Source organism: Hordeum vulgare, chromosome 7H (genome assembly GCF_904849725.1).
Source record: "Hordeum vulgare subsp. vulgare chromosome 7H, MorexV3_pseudomolecules_assembly, whole genome shotgun sequence".
In the NCBI taxonomy this organism is placed as follows: Eukaryota; Viridiplantae; Streptophyta; class Magnoliopsida; order Poales; family Poaceae; genus Hordeum; species Hordeum vulgare.
The window spans coordinates 520,547,714-520,572,099 of record NC_058524.1 but is presented as its reverse complement, the minus strand read 5'-3'; the positions used below and the strand labels follow the sequence as shown (position 1 = coordinate 520,572,099).

Genomic DNA, 24,386 nt, shown 5'->3' with positions numbered 1-24,386 from the left:
TCTGGATGTGACATAGTAATTACACATCTAAATAATTAAATCAAGCATAAAAAGAAAATGGAAAAAAATTCTGACACAAATCTTTTTGTAAGGTCAATAATATATGACTTAGATGTAAAATACTTATCTCACATCTAGATGTGTTTTAGCAAAATCATATAAAAAAGCTGGGGATGAAGCGGCTTATTCTCTAAGCCGGCAAAAGAACCGGCCCGAAATCAAACAAACATTGCACATGTATGCACGCAGGGATTCCAGTCCATCGACAGATAGATCGTCGTGTTTTCATTCATGAAGTGACAGCCAAATTACAATTTTGGTTGCCGCATCCTACTTCCGTTGCTCTCATGCATGAACTGACAGAAGCACAAATTGCCTTGGTGCATCCTACTTCCGTTTTCACAACCAATAGTCATTACAAAGCATCCAATTAATTAGTTGGATCGCTTGCATACAAATACAGTAGTACAACCTTGCTCACTTACGTCCTTGGACCAATGGCGGGATGCTCTGCTCGTTTCTGAAGTAGTCGGTGGGATCCACGGCCGCCTTCACTGCCGCGAGCCTCTGGAAGTTGCTCGTGAAGTACTGCTCACCCCAAACCTTGGCGCTGTCGAACGTGGTGGCGTCGTCCACCACCACGTTCTGGCCGATGTCCAGGTCCCGGTAGTTGACGTACGCCTGCCTCGGGTTCTTGCTCACGTACTGCCCCATGAAGTCGTACAAGTTGCCGAGCCAGGTGTTCGCCGCCGTGCCCCCGTCACCCTGCCAGAACACCATGTACTGGACGTTGTACAGCACGCCGCTCCGGTGAGGGTACGGCGTCGCGTCGGTGGGGACGCTCCCCATGAACCCGCCGTGGGGCTCCAGGATGATGAGCCCGGCGCCGTTCATCGTGAACCAGGAGAAGATGTTCTTCCATACGCCCTTGGAGATGGCGCTCTGGACGTAGTCCGACTTGCTTTTGGTGAAGGTGCTCAGGCTAGTGGTCCGGCTCAGGAGCACCTCCACCGGCGTGTCCCTGTTCCAGAAGCTGATGAAGGCTATGGACTGGAGCCAGGTCATCGACTGGCAGTCGGCGCTCGTCATGGCGAGCTCCGGGAACTGGTCGCCCATGGTCGCCACGAGCGAGCTGCACGTGCCGAGGTATAGGGCCTGGAACAGTGCTTGCTGGCCCTGCACGATCACCCTTATGGTGAGATCGTTGGGGAGTGATGGCCCGACATCTTGCCATCTCGTCACGATGTCTACGGCGCCCTGGTCAAGCGTCCTTACGATGTTGAACATGGTGACCGTCGGTGGGACCTGCACGAGCTGGACCTTCCACGAGAGCACGATGCCGAAGCTCCCGCCGCCGCCGCCTCGGATGGCCCAGAAGAGGTCCTCCCCCATGCCGGCCCTGTCGAGGAGATCCCCGTTGGCGTTGACAAGCTTGGCGTCGAGGACGTTGTCGACGGCGAGGCCATACTTGCGCATCATCATGCCGATGGCGCCACCGCTGAAGTGGCCGCCCACGCCGATGGTCGGGCACAGGCCGGCCGGGAACGCGAGCTGGGAGTTGTCCTTGGCGATGGTGTAGTACAGCTCCCCGATGGTCGCGCCGGAGTCGACCCAAGCAGTGGTCTCCGACTGATTCACACTCACGGCGCGGAGGTCGGCGAGGTCGACCACTCCGAACACCTCGGGCCGCACCGACCGGTACGACAGGCCCTCGTAGTCGTGCCCGCCGCTGCGCACGCGGAGACGCACGCCCTGCGTGCGGCCGCAGAGCACGGCGGCCTGGACGTGGGAGGCGTCGGTCGGCCTCACGACGCAGAGCGGCCTCACCGTGGTGTTGGTGAAGAATCTGGCGCTCCTAATGGAGGAGACAAGCACGCCGGCGAAGCTGCTCGAGCTCTGGGTGTACAGGAGCTCGCTAGGTATCTTGTCCCGTAAGCATTGGAGGAAGTCATCAGGGGAGGCTAGGGAAGGGACCGATGTCAGGTAGCATGAGAAGAAGCTAACGAAGAGTGCGAGTGCTAAGCGTTTGAGCATAGCCATCTTTTGCTTCCCGCACTGATGATGGTGCGTGACTTCGCTGTGCTTAAGCTACCTGGCCTAAGCTCCTTATATACTACTCGTACTCCGAGTCGATCCAAGCCGTGGAGCAGTATTATGAACTGAGAACATGATTAATACAGCCAACAATTGAATATGAAAAGTTGTCATGTCATATGGGGTAGAACCAACTTAATAAGCAGCTCTGTTTCTAAGGCCTCATTTGGTTAAGGGGGATTGGGGAGGTTTTGAGAGGGAGGGATTTCACGGGATTGAATGAATTCCTTTGTTTCACCCAATCCTCTCAAATCCCCGGGACTTTGCTTTCACTAGTCCCCCGAGGAGGGTTTTGAAACACATGGATAGGAAGGGATTGAAGGGGAACGGAGGGGATTGGGCTAAGCAAACCCCTCCTATCAAATGGGCGTCCGAGGATCTGTGGGGTTTCTGTCCCTCCCGGGGATTTTCCTCTCAAAACCTCCACAATCCCCCTTAATCAAACGAGGGCTAAATATAAGACATTTTAGAGATTTCACTAGAAGACTACATACATAGCAAAATGAGTGAATCTACACTCTAAAATATGTCTATATACATCCGTATGTAGTTCATAGTGTAATCAGAAAAGGTCTTATATTTAGGAACACAGTGAGTATTTTAGTAGTAGTTGACTCATATAATTTTATAAAGTGTTTTGGGTCTCGTGTTGTAGCTAGCTACTCACCCGGAGTCAACTTCTCTTCTCTCTCCTCCACTTAAGAAAAATAGAATATTTTAATCCTTATAGCCTGTTTATGTAACCTTATTGTACTTGCTCCGAGTTATGAGCTCGGGATACGTGAATTCATTAGCTGGCCACGCCAGAGTGTTTAACAAGAAGTTAGAGCAGCTCCAACGGACCGACCCAAACGGACGGCAATTTTGTCCGCTTTTCGTCTGTTTGGGTCGTTCGCCGTCCTGTCTGTGTCCGCTTTTTTAAATGAGTTAGCACATGCATCCAACGGAAAGCAAGTGGACAACACCACCATGGTAATATAATAATGGGAGAAAGGTGGATGGGGTGGAACAACGAATTAAATAAGCACGTAGAGGTGAAGCACACACACGTGGCTGGGTGGCTGTGTGATAAGTGGGTCAGGCCGGTCATATGCGGACCCATTTCAGTCCCAAATTTGAGCCGGAAATGGATCGGCGCGGACGCGTTTTAGCAATGGGTCCGCGCTTTGGGCCATCACTTTTGTCCACGCGGACCAAACGAACTACCATAGACGAAATGGGTCGCCTCATTGGCGTTGCTCTTATTCCTTTAGTAATAAAAAAAATATAAAAACGTCTAAATCATTAAAATAGTGTTTTAAATACTTTTATATTTTTACACAGAGAATACTATAATTTGATCAAACACGCCACTCTGTAAAATTTAGTTGAGAACTATCACTCTATGACTATTTTTTCGCAAAAGCCTATCATGCTAAAAAACAATATGTGCCCGATTAGGCTCATATAGACCTGTTCATGACAGGCTGAGCCCACTCGCCAAGGCATAAAAGACAGCACTCTTACTTTGACATCTAAAATGTATGTCCCATCACTAGTAGAAAAAGGAGCTTCCGTCCCAGCTCGATTTACACATTAGTCTCGGTTTCATTATGAACCGGGACTAATGTTAGCATTAGTCTCAGTTCGAGCGGCAAGGGCGTCGGTCGGTCATTAGTCCCGGTTTAAATGGGACCTTTAGTCCCGGTTCGTGTCTCAAATCGGGACTAAAAGGTTTGGAGGCTTTAGTCCCGGTTCGTGTCTTGAACCGGGACTACGGAATAGACCTTTAGTCCCGGTTCGAGACATGAACCGGGACTAGAGGAGTTTTGATTTTTTTTCTGTTTTTAAATTTATCTTCTGTTTGTAGTTTCTGTTTTAAATTGCTTATATCTTTTAGGATATTTAATGTTTTTGAGTGATTTTTTTGCATTAGATTCAAAATTTTGTCTAGTTTCTGTTTGTGCAATTATTTTTCAAATTTGAATGGTTTAAATTTGAATTTGTTCAAATTTGCTTTAAACCCAAATTGTGAATAATTTGAGTTTACAAATTGTTTTTAATTTAATTCTTTTTTCTCCTAGTCATGTGTTAGATTGTTGTCGCAGTAAGATTTATTTGGTTATTTTTAGAATAATTTAAATTAGGATTTTAATTAAAACAATATTGTTTTGCTTATATAGTTGTTTTAGTCATTTAATTGTTGTTTATTATTATTATCTTTAGTTAGTTCTTTCTGTAGATTTTAACATGTTATAGTATGTTGCATATTGAATGCATAAAAAGTATGGAGTTAAAATAATTTTAATAAAAGGCCTTTGTAACATATGGTTTTTCGTGTGAAACCTTGATACTTCGAAGGATGATATAGTTTGTACACGAAGTGTATCCAGTTTTTGTCGTAACTCTCTCAACTTTTTAGCACATGCCATGTGGGTGAAATGATGATACCATGCCAACTTTCAACCTTTTCAGAGTTCATTTGTAGTGCTTTTTAATTTCAGGGTCAATTAGCTTAAAAAAAATAAGTAAATGCATGAAATATACCAAATGAAGTCGGAAAATGTTGAAAATTTATGATGTGGCTTTGAATGGTGTATTTTGAACACACAAATAGTAGTGAGTTCAAATAAGTTCAAAAAAATGAAATCCCTTTGCAAGAGATGAGTTTTCGTTCGAAACCCTGATACTTCAAAAGAGATTGTCCATTTTGTACACAAAGTGCATCCAGTTTTTATCGTAACCCTCTCAACTTGTTAGGACATGCTATGTGGGTGAAATGATGATACCATGCCAAGTTTCAACCTTTTTAGAGGTCATTTGTCGGGCTTTTCAACTTTAGGGTCATTTAGGTCAAAACATCATTAAATGCATGAAAAATAGCAAATGAAGTTATAAAGGGTTGAAATTTTAGGATGTGGTTTTGGATGGTGCATATTGAATGCAAAAAATGCACACAAAGTCTGGAGTTGAAATAACTAAAAAAATGCCTTTCTAGCAGATGGGTTTTCGTGTGAAACCTTGATACTTCGAAGGAGATGGTCCAGTTTGTACACGAAGTGCATCCAGTTCTTGTCGAAACCCTCTCAACTTTTTAGCACAAGCTATATGGATAAAATGATGAAACCATGCCAAGTTTCAACATTTTCAGAGTTTATTATAGTGCTTTTCAATTTCAAGGTCATTTAGCTCAACATAGAAAATAAAGTTAGAAAGGGTTAACTCTGGCTTGGTTAACCTTAGTTGTGACTCTGACGGGGACGGTGCTAGCAAATGTAGTCGACGGGTACGATTGGACTCTTGGCTAAAGGGGGATTCTGAAATTCTCAAACTCTACCCCCCCGGTGGACCGTCTTTTTTAGTTTTGTAGAAAATAAACAAAAATGATAAAATCTTGAAGAAATAAAATCCTTTGAGATGTAGTTAGGTTTTAGTGCCTAGTTGCTATACAAATTTTGAGATATGAATTTTGACCGTTTTTCCAAAAAAAAGGAAAAAAATTGTAAAACGGCCATGACTTTTGCATACGACGTCGAAAAAAAAGTTTAATATATAAAAAAAACTAGAGAAAAATTGGGACTCGATTTCACCGGGGCTTGCCGAGTGAAGTTTTCTCAGATGCTCAAAATTTCGAATGTAATAAAAGTTATTTCAAAAAAAATTCCAGAAAAATAAGAAGAAATAATTTTATTTAAAATATTAGGTTGTTTTCATTGAAATTCACTATTATTATTACCTAGATAGTTTATTTTAATAATCGTTTGAATTCAAAAAATTAAATCATGTGACATGACATCAAGACACGAGGTTGTTTAGGATTGATAACTTACTATTGTCAGGAAAACAACAAGTGCAGACTTGGCAACTAGGGGCGATAGAACGAGAAAGTTAAGCGTGCTTGGGCTGAAGCAGTGAGAGGATGGATGACTGGCTGAGAAGTTAGACGATTTGTAATGAGTGATCCACGCTAGAGCAGTGAGGATGGATGATTAGAGATTAAATTTTCAAATAATTCAAAGATTTGAAAATTGGAATAAAACATCAAAACAAATCAAAAAATATTCAAAAGTAAAAGTTGATTTTTTTATAAAAAAAATCTACCTTTTTGGGTCAAACAAACAAAATAAACAGATGGATCCTTTAGTCCCGGTTCGTAACTAGAACCGGGACTAAAGGTCCTCCCCCCCCCTCGCTCCCAGCCCCGCCACGTGGAGGGCCATTAGCCCCGGTTCGGGGCTGAACCGGGGCTAGCATTAGTCCTGGATGATTAGTCCCGGTTCCTGAACCGGGACTAATAGCCCAAAAGAACCGGGGCTAAATGCCCCTTTTCTACTAGTGCATATGTCAGTTTCATCTCCTTCACTAATATTCCTCATGAGCGATCTAGATCAAGGTTAAGTCCTCCGGTCATCCTTGCTCATGGCATCCCTCCTTCCTCCTCCCTCCCACATATCTTCTCCTATTTATTTTCTTCTTCTCGCAAGGAACCACCATGGATGTTGCCTTAGAGCTCCAAGTCCGATGCGACCCCACATTCGCCATCGTGGATGTCACCCACCCTGGATCTGCCCTGTCAGCCTCATCGGCCCCCTTGCGCCACTCCGCACCGCACATCTCCAGTCCCAAATATCGTGTTCACGACCTTAGGGCTCGCCGGCCGCCGCAGTAAAATTCCTCATGAAGGATCTAGATCAGGTGGAAGTCCTCCGATCATCCTTCCTCCCCGCACCCTCCTTCCTCCCCCTCCATCCCACATCCCTCTCCTCATCTCTTTTCTTCTTCTCGCAAGGAACCACCATGATGTTGCCTTAGAGCTCCAAGTCGGATGCGACCCTGCATCTACCGTCGTGGACGCCACCCGTCAGCCTCGTCGGCCCCCTTGTGCCGCTCCACACCGCCCATCTCCAGTCACAGATCCTGTCTTCCCGACCTTAGGGCTCGCCGACGCTGCTTCACACTACTAGGGAAAAGCTTATAGACAGACGCTTACTAGTAGCGCGAGTTTTTACCCCTCGCTACTTGTACTTACTAGTAGCGCGGGTTTTGACCCCTCGCTACTACTAAGTTGATAGTAATAGAGCGGGTTTTTACCCCTCACTACTACTAAGTGGTCTCAACCGTGCCCCCCGGACATGTAATGGTAGTAGCGCGGGGTATAAACCAGTGCTACTACTAAGTTGATAGTAGTAGCGCGTGTTTAGACTCCTCGCTACTACTAAGTACAAGGTAGGTGAAGTCCACGTATCCTCCGCCGAATCCCTCCTCTCTCCCTCAGTCTCCCCCTCTCTCCATAGGCTCTCCCATGGTGCTCCTTACCAAGCACACCTCCTCCTCCATGGCTCCCAACGAGTCCCAAATCGAAACCCACACTCCCATGATTCCGCTTCTCCATCCCACCCGTGACTCCCTTCCTCACCCACCACCACCGCCGGCCTTGCACCTCATCGCCTCCCCAAATCCGACGACCTCCACTCCCACCGTGGCCCCCTCCCCCCTTCCTCCTCCTTCTTTGTTGCTGGAGGAGAGGGAGATCTAGCGGAGCGCCATCCATGGCGGCGGCCAGATCCGCCATGGACACAACGACCGGTTAGTTGCTCTTCCTACTCCTCTCAATCTCTCTCTCTGAATCTTCATCTTCTAATCGTTTTCTCTTCTTTTGTAGTATCAGCAGAGGAGAGGTGCGAGGATGAGTTGGGTGTGGAAGCACCATCACCATGGACGACTTCATCCCCTCCAGGACCAACATCGGCCGTGGATGGAGATGACGTTGACGCCCAGCAGCAGCAACAGCCGTTGGATGAATTTATTTATTTTAATTATTAATTAGTTAGTAGTAGCACGGGACCCTTACCCACGCTACACCTAGGTAGTAGTAGCGCAGGTGGCAACCGCACTACTACTAGCAGAAGTAGTAGTAGCACGGATTGGACCGGCGCTACTGCTAAAAGTTAGCTATAGCACCATAGCAGTAGCGCGGGCCCCTACGCTACTAATATATCATTTCCCCGCGCTACTACTAGGGTTTTCCCTAGTAGTGTCACCACGAAGAGCAGAGTACAGGAGCCCCACCACACTACACACCTCCTCCCAACCATGCGGTCAAAGAAGTGCTCAAGAAGCGACCGAAGCAACTTTAACAGTATGGTAGTCGACTGGACTATTTACAACTTAGTTTTTAATGTATGCAACTTAGCAATCATGTTAACCTCCTATTACTCTATTGCATACAAATAATTAGGAGGCTGCTAGGTTAATTCAGTAATACACACGGGGCAATCATCTAGCATCAAAGTAGCTCATGCTTCACACTAAAGTTGTCTCATCTAGCATTAAAGTTGCTTTTGAAAAAAAATCATCAAAACATGTCCACATGGGATTCAATTTTGAAGAGCTCGTCACGAGTAACCCAACGGTGAAAACAGATCATAATTTCAACACATGATTTCAAAAGTTATAGATTTTTGAATTTTCTCATTCCTAAATTAATGCATGTTATATCATCGTTGTGTTGACATGGCTAGTCACATGAGATGGATAAGAACTATGTACTCTAGTTGAACCCACAATCATGCATAACGCTCCCTCTTTGAGTTACAATCTACTACTCGACCAAAGAAATAAATAGCAATGGAGAACATGCATGAATCACTAAGGAACATAATATAAAAGGATAATCAAATATATAACTCATAACAATCTGAACATAATCTCATAATTCATCGGATCCCAACAAACCGAGCATAGCAATAGCAAGAGAACTACATAGATGCCTTGATCATGTAGGGCAGCTCACAAGGTCTAATCATGGAAGCAAAAGATTAGAGAGAAGACATCACATAGCTACTAGTCATGGACCCATGGTCCAAGGGGGACTACTAACGGCAGGTCCAGGAAGCGTCCATGGCGGTGGAGAAGCTCCCGGAGGTCAATCCTCCCTCCGGCAGGGTGCTGGGAAGAGGTCTCCTGATGCTCCCGATCTCGGAAGCGCTGCAACAGCGGAACGATGGAGAAATTCGCGATTCTCCTCGTCGAGGGGTAAATATAGGCGAAATGAGGGCACCAGAGGGCGTGGGCCCCACCCATGCGACCTCTTGGCACGGCCTAGGGGTGGGTCGCGCCCACAGGTCACCTGGGTGTCCCTCGCACCCCTCTGCCCCCCCTTCGGTGATCTGGAAGCTTCGAGTACGCTGATTTTTATATATTTATCTCAGGATTTTTCAGGCTTCAGAAAATTGGGTAAAAGGACGTGCAAAAAAGACATCAGCAAATAGAAACTGGCACTCAGTGCACTGAGTTAGTAGGTTAGTCCAAATATGTGTAAAATGATATAAAAGTGTAGCAAAACATATAACAATGTCACCCAAAAGATCATGGAACAAGCAGAAATTATAGATACATTTGGGACGTATCAACATCCCCAAGCTTAATTTCTGCTCGTCCTTGAGTAGATAAATGATAACAGAAATAATTTTTGTGGTGACATGCTAACACACATATAAGAACTTCAAATTAAAGCAAGTAAGATATGCAATTCAAGTCAAGATAATAACAAGCAAGAGTATATATATCTAGTATTGAAATTAGCAAAGTAAGAACATAAAGGTGCATGATCTCTCGCTATCCGTGACTCGGATGTCTTCAAATGGTGTTTACATGCAAGAAATGGGAGATGGGTTGAGATTAAAAAATATTTTTTAGTTGAGAACTCAATCTACTAAACCTCACACTTGGTCTCCTTCGGAATCTTATTTTGACTCATCCCCACACCACTAGTCAGGCACAAGTCAAAATGATCATCTCCCTTTCGACTTTGAGCACTCATGCAATGGATGAGCGTAAGCAACAAATGTTGGCACTTAGGATGGCAAATAGAATAATGATGGAGAAGGAAGACAAAAAGGTGTGAAAGGCTCACATCAATAAGGACAACCATAGGTGAGAGAAAGCCAAATGATAGATATGATGTGAGGAGAAGGGATTGCCATGTAACAAATGCACATATGAGCTAAGGTAAGCTCTCTAATGGAACTAGTGGGGGTGCATCCAACTTGTTTTCTCATGAAGACCTAGAGCTCATTTGAGGAGGCTCGTCATTGGAATAAGCAAACCAAGTTCTATAGTGTAAGGGTCCCCACATAGTTATGCATGAACGATAATCTCTATGTAGCACAAATATAGCAATGGAGTACGAATGTGGATCTTCAAATCGAATAGTAGTGTTGCCCGCTTATCTCTTTTTATTTCTTTTTCTCTTTTTTCTCTCTCTTTTTTATTTTTTTGTGGCCTCTTTGGCTCTTTCTATTTATCTCTCATTTGTCCTCTTTGGGATCTTTTGTTTTGTCCTCTTTGGGATCTTTCCGTCACTTAAGGCAACACTCTATGTTTTACATGAATAAAAAGAAGATCATCACACTTTATAAGTAGTACTCAACATAAAGACAAGTGAAAACTATCATGATGTATGCAAAAGTATGCCTCTTCCAGTGTAGCAGGATATGCAACTAGCGCATCATGTATCAATAATATGGGCAAGGCCCAACTATCATGCGCCTCTACGATCAAGAAAAAGCATGTATGACATGAAGATCAAGTCATGAGATGGTGGATGTTGCATGGCAATGTATCTCGGAAAGGCTATGGAAATGCCTTAATAGGTAGGTATGGTGGCTGTTTTGAGGAAAGATATAATGAGGCTTATGTATGACAAAGCATATCATGTCATGGGTTTGGATGCAGCGGCGGAGTTTGCACCAACTCTCAAGATGAGAAAGGGCAATGCACGGTACCGAAGAGGCTAGCAAAATATGGATGGTGGAAGTGCCAACAATCGAGTACTCACATTAGTCCGAAGAACTCATACACTTATTATCGGTAACTCTCTATCTAGTGAGGAAATTCACAAAGAGACAAGTACCCCGAGCAGGAGTGTTTGGGAGTTTGGTTATCCTTGCGCATCCTTGACTCATGGTAACGTGAGGGTACTCTATATATTCCAACCCCTCCAGAGGTTAGCGATTAATTTAGTAGCTAGAGTTCTCAACTAATTTTTAGTTTTTGAAAAAAACACGTATTTCCCAAAATACGACACCTATCACTAATAGGCTCAAGCTCTTGGCACCAATAGTCCAAACATTACTCAAATCAATACCTCAAAACTATTGCAAGTTACTACTATACTTAAATAGCAACCTCAGTTACCTACTCATGCACGACACACAACTCAGTGCAACAAGCCAACTCTCTAAACAACATAAGCATGATAACTCAAGAGAGTTCCAAAAGCAACCTAAATAAAAGCTCTTAAAAAGATAAGCAAGAAAACTAAGAGCTAAGCATGACAGTAGCTATGAAAAGATAAAGAACACACAAAAAGATAAGCATGAAAACCTATGTTGTGTTCTAGAGTGAAATGGAGCGTGTTTCTCTCCCAAACAAGGTAGGATAGGTTCCGACTTGTTATGAACAGCAAGCAAACTAAAACAAACTAAAAAGTAACGAGCGGGACGCTCCAAGCATAGCACATAACATATGAAGTGATAAAAATATAGCATGGAGATGGAGGAACTGATGATTATTGATAGAGAAGGGGATGCACGGGGGCATCCCCAAGCTTAGACTCTTGAGTCTCCTTGAATATTACTTGGGGTTGCATGGGGGCATACCCAATCTTGAGCGCTTGACACTCATGTATCTTCTTTCATCATCTCCCATCACATACTTGAAAACTCCCTTCATACGAAACTCGTTATAAGCTGATTAGAGTGGTTAGTAACCTTAATAAAATAATTCATTACCTGCTAGAAATAATGATTTTCATGAAAATCTACTGTTTCTCATGATTTCCAAAAGGTTTTTGCAAATAAAAAGTAAACTTAGTATTTGCAAACCAATGAAAACGCAAAACAGGGCAAAATCTGTGAAAAACAGAACAGCAGGTCGTAAATAATTTATTCAGGGCACTTCTGCAACTCAAATCAAAAAACTTAGAACATATGCCAGAAACGAAATTATATATATCATTCTGTCAAAAAGATTCAGATCAAAAATATGATCTGGTGATTTTTGGAGAATTTTTCCGCCAAGCATACATAATCTGTTTCTGGACAACATGTCACAACTTTTGAACTTTCTTGCAATCGGAGGCTAAAACTTAAAACAAAGCTTTAAAATAAAGATACAATGATGTTGCTATAGTAGTAACAAGCATCAAGACCACTAAAACTGAAAGTAGAAACAAATTGTTTTGCCTCGCAACAAACGCTTTCTTTTATGCCTATGAGCTAGGCATAATGCAAAAAGATCAAGTTGTATCAATTGAACGATCATCAAGATCATCAAAGTGATCTTCAATAGTTCAACTAGTCTTAAGAGGACTCTCATAGAGAGTCTTAGTGGCAACACTTCTAGGAACAAAAGCAAAGGTAGTAAGACCAATTGGAATCTCATTTCTAATTCTATTTAAGAGAGGTATCTCTTCCAAGGTCTTTACAGTTTCAACACCCCTAGCAATAGGTATATTTGTTTTGGGTTGAGGAACCTTGGGTACGTTAACGAACCTAGGTCCCTTCCTTGCGGGGTTTTCTACCTTTTTAGTATTGATGGAGGATAGAGTAGTTTCTAAAGTTTCAAAAATATCCTCGACCCTATCAATCCTAGAAGGATCCAAATCATGGGATTTAAGGGTCTCCAAAGTTTTGCAAATTTTGTGCATGTAGCTATCAAGTCTATTTAATTTCCCTTGAATCCTACGATCTAATTCATTTATTTTACTCATGCTTGGCATCTCTAGCTCTATCTTCTCAAGTTTACTCATAACGTGAGCTAAAGTTATATCATCCTTTATGTCAACAATAGGTGGGATCCCGACAAGATTTTCCATAATGTTAAGAGCCTCCCCAACGGGAGCTTCCAAGAAATTCCCTCGTATTGATGTGTCTAGAAGTAATACCAACATAAAAATTTCTAAGCAAAATAGTGGTGGATTGCTTCTTGGTGGCTCTATCTTGAGAATTTTTAATTCTATACCAAGCATCTTTCAAACTTTCTCCAACCCTTTGTTTGAAGGTGAGAATCTCTCCTTCGGGTGCAACACAAGCGGCAAAGAATTTAGGCATACTGACTAAACAAAGCAAAGTAACTAATTTTTTTGTGGTTTTTGGTATAAGACTCTAAAGAAAAAACTAGAAAGCAAACTAACAAGACTAAAAAGCAAAAGTAAAAGATAGCGTGCAACTCCCCTATCTTGAAGACTGGAGTCCCCGGCAACGGCGCCAGAAAACTTTGCTTGATGACGAGATGATGTATATACTTCTCGCACCTCGTTGGTTACCCTAAGTGGAAGCTTGAGATGTAGCCAGCAGCAAGTTTTACCTTACATGGAGACTGTAAGGTTTATCGAACTAGGATGACTCCTAGGATCAACAAGTAGATGTTTGCTATCTTGGCTAGCAGAAGACATGGACCTGCACACACAACAAATAACTTTGCTCCCAACAAGTACAGAGAGGTTGTCAATCTCTCCGGCCTTGTAGTTTGCAAAGGATCAAAACACAAGCGGGAATAGTAATAGTGATTGCAACGGAAAAGTGAATAAAAAGGTAAATGGTGGAGGTGTAAACAATGATGGTGATATGGACCGGAGTCACATGATGTTCACTAGTGATGTCTCTCTCCCAAAAGACGATAAACAACTATGCTTGGGTAAACAAATTACAGTTGGGCAATTGACAGAATTAGAACGCACCGCAATGCTAATTATGCTACTTGAGAGTTAGAGGCTCAATAGTAATGGGCAATACACCAAGACAACTAGATCGTTTATTCATCAGCATCTACTTACTAATCATCCACCTTGAGATATCTATCCAGAACATCTCGCTGGTATTAAGTTGCGAGTCCCACCCAAAGTGTAAACTCAAAGCAACGGACAATTGCATTAACGAACTATGCGTAAGGTAAACAATCCTTGCAACCGTGGTCACAAGCATCGTTGTTTTCTCCCTGGTGGCAACATCACATCCCCTAGTCTCATGTTTCTGTCACTCAAGCTAGACATCGAGGGGCATGAACCCAAAATCATGCATAACGCTCCCTCTTTGAGTTACAATCTACTACTCGGCCAAAGCAATAAATAGCAACGACGAACATGCATGAATCACTAAGGAACATAATATAAAAGGATAATTAAATATATAACTCATAACAATCTGAACATAATCTCATAATCCATCGGATCCCAACAAACCAAGCATAGCAATAGCAAGAGAATTACGTAGATGGCTTGATCATGTAGGGCAGCTCACAAGGGCTAATCATGGAAGCACAAGATTAGCGAGAAGACATCACATAGCTAATGGTCATGGACCCATGGTCCAAGGGGGACTACTCACGGCAGGTCCAGGAAGCGTCCATGGTGGTGGAGAAGCTCCCGGAGGTCAATCTTCCCTCCAGCAGGGTGCCGGGAAGAGGTCTCGTGACGCTCCCGATCTCAGAAGCGCTGCGGCGGCGGAACGATGGAGAAATTCGCGATTCTGGATGTTATATAGGGTTTTCCTTGTCGAGGGGTAAATATAGGCGAATGAAGGGCACCCGAGGGCGTGGGCCCCACCCAGGCGGCCTCTTGGCAAGACCTAGGGGTGGGTCGCGCCCACAGGTCGCCTGGGAGGCCCCTGGCACCCCTTTGGCCCCCCTTCGGTGATCTGGAAGCTTCCGGTATGCTGATTTTTATATATTTTCTCAGGATTTTTCGGGCTTCAGAAAATTGGGTAAAAGCCCCTACAAAAAAGACATCACTAGACAGAAACTAGCACTGGGTGCACTGAGTTAGTAGGTTAGTCCAAATATGTGTAAAATGATATAATAGTGTGATAACCCACAAGTAAAGGGGATCAATTGTAGCCTTTCTCGATAAGTAAGAATGTCGAACCCAAAGAGGAGCTAAAGGTAGGACAAATATTCCCTCAAGTTCTATCGACCACCGATACAACTCTACGCACACTTTACGTTCACTTTACCTAGAACAAGTATGAAACTAGAAGTACTTTGTAGGAGTGATAGGAAAGGCTTGCAATAAAAGAAATAACACGTAAATAAAACTAGGGGCTGGTTAGAAACAATTACGTTAGTTCAACGAGTGTGGAAAAGTGGTGGTTGGAGTTGCGGAATTGTCCCTAAGCAATTGACTACGTTACTAGACCGATAGCAAGTTTTATGTGGGAGAGGCCACTGCTAGCATGTCATCCCTTACCTGGAATTCTATGCACTTATGATTGAAACTATTAGCAAGCATCCACAACTACTAACATTCATTAAGGTAAAACCCAACCATAGGAATAAGATATATTGGTCCCCCTTCAATCCCGTATGCATCAATTTCTATGCTACGCTGAAGCTTCTGTCACCCTTGCCCTCCAATACATAGTCCTATCAACATACTACTAACCCTATGGTGTGATCCACGCGCACGCTCATATGATGGGCACCAAAGGACAACAACATAACCACACAAAAATTAAACCAATCATAGCAATTCATCAATCACCGATAGGACAACGAAAATCTACTCAGACATCATAGGATGGCAACACATCATTGGATAATAATATGAAGCATAAAGCACCATGTTCAAGTAGAGGGTACAGCGGGTTGCGAGAGAGTGGACTGCTGAATATAGATGGAGGAAGGTGATGGATGTGTTGGTGAAGATGACGGAGGTGTTGGTGTAGATCGTCGTCACACCATGATGTCCCGGGCGGTGTTCCAGCGCCGCCGGGAGAGAGGGAGAGAGAGCCCCCCCTTCTTATTCTTCTTCCTTGACCTCCTCCCTAGATGGGAGAAGGGTTTCCTCTCTGGTCCATGGCCTCCATGGCGGCGGAGGGGCGGGAGCCCCTCCGAGATTGGATCTTTCTCTCTGTGTCCTTCTGTTTCTATGCTCCTAGATTTTGCCTTTCACCGTTTATTAAATTCTCGGAGATCCGTAACTCCGATTGGGCTGAAATTTTAACACGATTTTCTTCCGGATATTATCTTTCTTGCGGGGAAATAAGGTAGCCAACCGCTTTAGGGATTGGTCACAAGCCTGCCAGGCGTGGCCCCACCCCCACGTCACGGCTAGGGGGCTTGTGACCCCCTCGGGCATCGTTTCGCGTTGATTCTTCTTCCCAAAAATCATAAATATTCCAAAAAAAATCCCCGTAGGTTTTTTTATTGCGTTTGGACTTCATTTGGTATGGATAATCTGCGAAACAAAAAACATGCAACAAACAGGCACTCGCACTGGGCACTGGATCAATATGTTAGTCCCAAAAATAGTATAAAAAGTTGCCAAAAGTATATGAAAGTTGTAGAATATTGGCATGAACAATCAAAAAATATAGATACGACGGAGACGTATCAACATCCCAAGCTTAATTCCTGCTCGTCCCCGAGTAGGTAAATGGATGTGGAATGCTACCTAGCATAATCTTGATCATATAATCTAATCATGGCATGAATACTAAAACACGAGTGATTCGAAGCAATAGTCTATCATTTTACATAAAGACAATGATATTTCAAGCATACTAGCAAAGCAATCATGTCTTCTCAAAATATGTAGGCCAAAGAAAGTTATCCCTACAAAATCATATAGTCTGGCTATGCTCCATCTTCCCCACACAACGTATTTAAATCATGCACATCCCCGGTTTTAGACAAGCAATTGTTTCATACTTTAGTGTTCTCAAACTTTTTCAACTTTCACGCAATACATGAGTGTGAGCCATGGACATAGCACTATAGGTGGAATAGAATATTGTGGTTGTGTAGAAGACAAGAAGGAGGAGATAGTCTCACATCAACTAGGCGTATCAACGGGTTATGGAGATGCCCATCAATAGATATCAATGTGAGTGAGTAGGGATTGCCATGCAACAGAGGCACAAGAGCCATATTTGTATGAAAGCTCAAAAGGGAACTAGTGGGTGTGCACCCAACTTGCTTGCTCACGAAGACCTAGGGCACTTTTGAGGAAGCCCATCATTGGAGTATACAAGCGAAGTTCTATACTGAAAATTTCCCACTAGTATATGAAAGTGACAACATAGGAGACTCTCTATCATGAAGATCATGGTGCTACTTTGAAGCACAAGTGTGGTAAAGGATAGTAGCATTGTCCCTTCTCTCTTTTCTCTCATTTTTATTTATTTATTTTTTCTTTCTTTTTTTGGTGGGCTTCTTTGGCCTCTCTTTTTTATTTGGGCTTCATTGGCCTCTTTTATTACTTCCTCACATGGGACAATGCTCTAATAATGATGATCATCACACTTTTATTTACTTACTACTCGATATTTAGAACAAAATACGACTCTATATGAATGCCTCCGGCGGTGTACCGGGATGTGCAATGATCTAGCGTAGAAATGACATCAAAAACGGACAAGCCATGAAAACATCATGCTAGCTATCTTACGATCATGCAAAGCAATATGACAATGATGGTGTGTGTCATAATAAACGGAACGATGGAAGTTGCATGGCAATATATCTCGGAATGGCTATTGAAATGCCATAATAGGTAGGTATGGTGGCTGTTTTGAGGAAGGGTATATGGTGGGTGTAATGCACCGCCGAAAGTTGCGCGGTACTAGAGAGGCTAACAATGGTGGAAGGGTGAGAGTGTGTATAATCCATGGACTCAACATTAGTCATAAAGAACTCACATAATTATTGCAAAAGTCTATTAGTCATCGAAACAAGGTACTACACGCATGCTCCTAGGGGAAGTGTTGGTAGGAGTTAACCATCGCGCGATCCCGACCTCCATACAAAGGATGACATTCAATAAATAAATCATGCTCCAACTTCATCACATAACGGTTCACCATACGTGCATGCTACGGGAATCACAAACCTTAACACAAGTATTTATACGAATACACAATTACTCACTAGCATGACTCTAATATCACATCGTCATGTTGCAAAACTATTGCAAGGAATCAAACATATCATATTCGGTGATCTACAAGTTTTATGTAGGATTTTATGACTAACCATGTGAATGACCAACTCCTGTTAACTCTCTAAATAGGTATAAGTGAAGCATGATAGATTAATTATTTCTACAAAAGATATGCCCCGCTCTAACAAATATAAGTGAAGAAAAATAGCATTCTACAAATGGCGGTTTTCTATGTGTAGGGAAACATGCGATCCAAACTTTAAATGATATAAGTGAAGCACATGAAGCATTCTATAAAGCCATACTCAAAAGATATAAGTGAAGTGCAAAGAGCATTCTATAAATCAACCAAGGACTATATCATACCAGCATGGTGCATAAAATAAAAAGGAGAAATAAACACAAAAGACGCTCCAAGCATTTGCACATATCATGTGACGAACAAAAATATAGCTTCGAGTAAAATTACCGATAGATTGTAGACGAAAGAGGGGATGCCTTCATGGGCATCCCCAAGCTTAGACGCTTGAGTCTTCCTTGAAAATTACCTGGGGGTGCCTCGTGCATCCCCAAGCTTAGGCTCTTGCCTCTCCTTATTCCTTCATCCATCGTGGTCTCACCCAAAACTTGAAAACTTCAATCACACAAAACTCAACAAAACCTTCGTGAGATCCGTTAGTATAATAAAGTAAATCAGCACTTTAAGTACTGTTGTGAACTCATTCCAAATTCATATTAGCATTATATCTACTGTAATCCAACTTCACCATGGTTCATACCCCCCGATACTACCCATAGATTCATCAAAATAAGAGAAAAATGCATAGAAAACAGAATCTGTCAAAAAACAGAACAATCTGTAGTAATTTGAATTTATACCATACTTGTGATACTCCGAAAATTCTGAAACTACTATGATAATTAAGGCAATTTGTATATAAATCAGCATAAAAAAGAATCAACTCAATAGCACTCTCTGTATAGAAATAAGAAATGATTTCGTGAGTGCAAAGTTTCTGCCTTTTCCAGCATGATCAAACAACTATCACCCAAACTAATCATAAAGGCTTTACTTGGCACATTATTTTTATAATACAATGGAATTGTACAAGGGGGTAATTATTTTTGCGAGAAACTTCAATGAAAAATTCTACATTGTTTCCATGAGCATGAACATAAGTGTTCAAGGTCGACCCTTACTTCTGCAATGCATCACCTTTCAATCGCTTCTCTTTTTGAAAAAGTTTTAAGTTCCCCTCTATATTTTTTTAAACTAAATAAAATCACTCAACAGAAATAAATGACTCTCTAAAACTTCCGGGTTGTCTCCCAGACAGCGCTTTCTTTAAAGCCATTAAGCTAGGCATAAAGTGCTCAAGTAATGGATCCATCCGGATCCCAAGGTATATCAAAGCCAATTTTAATTAACAATGATTTGTAGTTTAGTAGTGAGCACAAGGTAACATATATCATGCAATGACGAAGTCTAACTCTCTTGCTATGCATTGGCATGTCATAAAAGAACAATTCATGCACATCAAGTAAAGGCCAATACATAGCATAATCAGTTTCTTGCAATTTTATCGTATTGGAAACATAGAGAGGTGGAGATGTAGTTCCTCTCTCATAATACTTGCAAGTAGGAGCAGCAAGCACATGCATATTATATTCATCAAAATCATGTGTAATAGTAGAAGGCAACCCATCTATGTAATCCCTAATAAGAGCAAACTTCTCCGATATAGTGTAGTTGGGAGAGTTCAAAAAGATAATAGGACTATCATAAGTGGGTGTGATAGCAACAATTTCATGTTTAACATAAGGAACTATAGCAAGTTCATATTCATAAGCATCATTCATATTGGCATCATGGCCACAAGCATAGCAAGCATCATGTTCATCAAAAAGGGATATTTCAATCGAATCCAAGGGATCATAGCAATCAACATAGCATTCATCCTTCGGTAAGAATGAATGGAAATTAAACAATGTATGAGTTGAAGAGTTACTCTCATTAGAAGGTGGGCCCGGGTAGCTAGTCCGCTCTTCCTCCTTTTGTTCTTCGCTCTCCTCGTCATCTTTTTCATCTAATGAGCTCATAGTTTCAACATTTTCTTCTTCCATAGTTTCCTGCAAAATATTAGTCTCTTCTTGGGCAGCGAAGAATTTCTCCATAAATTGATAAATATGGGCATTATATTCATAATTAGTATAACAATAACGAATCATAACCAAATTTTCATATCGGTAAGCAGCATCATCATTATCATCACACCCTTTAAACACAACTTAAATTTCATAAGCACCCATAAAAGCAACAAACTGTTCTATTTGCATCACATCATAGTAATCATATATACCATTAGCATAAGAAGCCAAGGTTTCATTAGCATTAAATTTGCAAGAAAAGGGAAGGTGTTTAGCCTTGATCCTAGAGCAACAAGTAATATCATATCTCGAGCATAGCTCCCAAGCATACCATTTCAACATATGAATTTGATCCCATAATAGTTTCCCTTTTTGAGTCAAGCAATAATCCCTAAAGTATTCACGTTGATCCAACGTGTATCCCACTATATAATTCAATGGGGTTTTCTCAGGATTATTAAAGAAGTGCATAATATTTTCCACATAACGAGCATCGAGGGTTTTAGGAGGTTCCCCATCTCCATGAATAGCAAGTACACCTAATTTTTTTTGTATTTCGTGTTCCATATCCATAACTAAAGATAGAGAACAACTTAGAACAACAAATAAATCTACTTAGTGGTAAAGAAAACAAGAACACACGAGAATATTCACCCCACGCTATTGATCCCCGGCAACGGCGCCAGAAAAAGGTCTTGATAACCCACAAGTATAGGGGATCAATTGTAGCCTTTCTCGATAAGTAAGAATGTCAAACCCAAAGAGGATCTAAAGGTAGGACAAATATTCCCTCAAGTTCTATCGACCACCGATACAACTCTACGCACACTTTACGTTCGCTTTACCTAGAACAATTATGAAACTAGAAGTACTTTGTAGGAGTGATAGGAAAGGCTTGCAAGAAAAGAAAGAACACGTAAATAAAACTAGGGGCTGGTTAGACACAATTACGTTAGTTCAACGAGTGTGGAAAATTGGTGGTTGGAGTTGCGGAATTGTCCCTAAGCAATTGACTACGTTACTAGACCGATAGCAAGTTTTATGTGGGAGAGGCCACTGCTAGCATGTCATCCCTTACTTGGAATTCTATGCACTTATGATTGGAACTATTAGCAATCATCCGCAACTACTAACGTTCATTAAGGTAAAACCCAACCATAGCAATAAGATATATTGGTCCCCCTTCAATCCCGTATGCATCAATTTCTATGCTAGGCTGAAGCTTCTGTCACCCTTGCCCTCCAATACATAGTCCTATCAACATACTACTAACCCTATGGTGTGATCCACACGCGCGCTCATATGATGGGCACCAAAGGATAGCAACATAACCACAAGCAAATTAAACCAATCATAGCAATTCATCAATCACCGATAGGACAACGAAAATCTACTCAGACATCATAGGATGGCAACACATCATCGGATAATAATATGAAACATAAAGCACCATGTTCAAGTAGAGGGTACAGCAGGTTGCGGGAGAGTGGACCGCTGAATATAGATGGAGGAAGGTGATGGAGATGTTGGTGAAGATGACGGAGGTGTTGGTGTAGATCGCCATCGCACGATGATGTCCCGGGCGGCGTTCCGGCGCCGCCGGGAGAGAGGGGGAGAGAGCCCCCTTCTTATTATTCTTCCTTGACCTCCTCCCTAGATGGGAGAAGGGTTTCCCCTCTGGTCCATGGTCTCCATGGCGGCGGAGGGGCGGGAGGCCCTCCGAGATTGGATCTCTCTCTCTGTGTCCTTCTTTTTCTGCGCTCCCAGATTTTGCCTTTAATTTTTTTCTTAAATTCCCGGAGATCCGTACCTCCGATTGGGTTGAAATTTTAACACGATTTTCTTCCGGATATTATCTTTCTTGCGGGGAAAGAAGGGCGCCAACCGCCTTAGGGATTGGTCACAAGCCTGCCAGGCGCGACCCCACCCCCACGTCGCGGCTAGGGGGCTTGTGACCCCCTCGGGCATCCTTTCGCGTTGATTCTTCTTCCCAAAAATCATAAATATTCCAAAAAATCCCCGTAGTTTTTATTGCATTTGGACTTCGTTTGGTATGGATAATCTGCGAAACAAAAAACATGCAACAAACAGGAACTGGCACTGGGCACTGGATCAATATGTTAGTCCCAAAAATAGTATAAAAAGTTGCCAAAAGTATATGAAAGTTGTAGAATATTGGCATGAAACAATCAAAAATTATAGATACGACGGAGATGTATCAAAGTGTAGCAAAACATATAACAATGTCACCCAAAAGATCATGGAACAAGTAGAAATTATAGATACGTTTGGGACATATCAGCCTCCAAACCCTCACAAACTTTCCGGGGGAAATCTCAAAGGTTTGATTCCTCTCCGAAGAACTTGTATCGCCTAGGATTCTCCAACCTCCAAGAGTAACAAGACCATAGGAACTGCTGAAAACTTGCTCAAACCACAAATAGCTTTGGTTCAGAGCAGGAGAGGGAGACGATCTATCTTTTGATTGGACCAACACTTCAAGGAACTCATAGATGCACTTGGGATCTAGGATTTGGTGTAGACAAATGGGAGTACGAGAGAAAGGTCTTCTTGGAATCTTTTGACTGTGTTGGCCACTCCCCACACGAGTTGGGAGAAGACTATATATAGTGGTGGTAGAAAAATGGTCGTTGGAGCCACTTATGTTGTGCAGTTGCCGGACGTCCGGCAGCTCAAGGTTGTCCGGTCAGCCACGTAGGGCCGTACGTCCGACAGGGGTCGGTCGTTCGAAGAACTAGGAAGGAGCAGGTGAACACAACATCTGGTGGAAATAGTGAATACCATATGGACGTCCGGACGACGTCGGCCATCCAGGGCACGGTCGTCCGGAATGGGTCGGAAGTCCGACAATTTGGATCTCGTGAGTGGCTACAAATTACCGACCGTACCCGCACGTCCGGAGATCGGATGACTGGAGGGACCGGAAATCCGAGGATTTGGATCTGATGGCTGGCTTCGGATTTTCCGGAGGACGTCGGTCGTCCAGCGTCCGGACATTCGAGAACCACCGGTCGTCCGCACAAGACCAGAACAACCATAAGGGAAATAGAGAGAGAGAGGTATTTCCTAAATTTTTGAGCAAGTTTCTTGCGAGACCCGGTGATCCCCTCTTAATAGTGCGAGATCCCTAAAACTCAAGAATCATGAAAGGGCTACACTACATAGCTATCGATAATCCATTCTTGAGTGTATATACGGTGATCATCACTCCACACCACTAACGTCAAAGGAACTAATACCTTTGAGTCAAGCCTTTCACTTGAGGTTGATGTTATTGTTTCTTCTTGGCTCAAGCTGAAGGCAAGACATTGATGAAGTCTTCAAGGAGCTCTTCCATACACAATGTGGAAAGCCTTGCTTTGTATTCGTCTTCACTTGTCCATCATGTGGACATCCACAAGCTTCAAGCATGTAATCCTTAGGAATGTTTATCTTGAACTTGCCCTTGTCAAACATGATCATGAACACTTGATGTCATCCTCTCGTGGACACTTGGAATCTCTCTCTTGATGCGATCCCATGAGAATTACCTCACCCTCATAGACATAAACATCACATTGTATGGGTTAGTACGCAAAGTGCAATTGACAATTACTTACCATACCACAAGATCCCATGTGGTACACCACTAACTTTGAGTTAACTCTTTGATCTTCATCTTGGTCAGCATTTATCTTTGATCCATGATTAATCTTGGATTCTTGATGGCCCTATTGATTTCTTGTTAGGCTTCATTGTTTTAAGAAATGATTACCAATATCTCAATTCACCATGACCATATCAAGGTTCTCCATGAATCTCATATTGGCTATAACTTGCTCGTCTTCATGATACAACATATGAGCTCATCATGATGCTATTTTCAAGACATATGTAGAATTCTTCTCTTTGATTATTCTCTCAAGATCTTGATCCATCATGGTTCAAACCATAAGCCAAAGCATGACAATGTCTGAGATCCTCAATGAACTCCACATAGATCACATATTGTTCATCATGTGGAATTCATCTTGATCGTATCATATTTGATTCAACCATTGAGCTCATCCTTGATGCATGCACAACAATATGTATATGACATTCATTTAGAATTCATTCGAGCTCCTTCTTGCATATTCATGGAACAAACATACTTCAATTCATCCAATATTCTTCATGTATTACAAATAGAACATTCCTTCAAATGTATAACTCAATGCAAACA

At 42.4% G+C, this 24,386-nt stretch overlaps 1 protein-coding gene across 1 annotated transcript; it reads right to left on the bottom strand.

The window, feature by feature from the left end:
- Positions 1-248: 248 nt before the first annotated feature.
- On the bottom strand, positions 249-2,075 carry LOC123409696 (berberine bridge enzyme-like Cyn d 4). The gene has a single exon (XM_045102560.1). It carries the CDS (start codon positions 2,038-2,040, stop codon positions 478-480), a length of 1,563 nt encoding a protein of 520 aa, XP_044958495.1. The 5' UTR covers positions 2,041-2,075; the 3' UTR covers positions 249-477.
- Between the last annotated feature and the right edge of the window lie 22,311 nt (positions 2,076-24,386).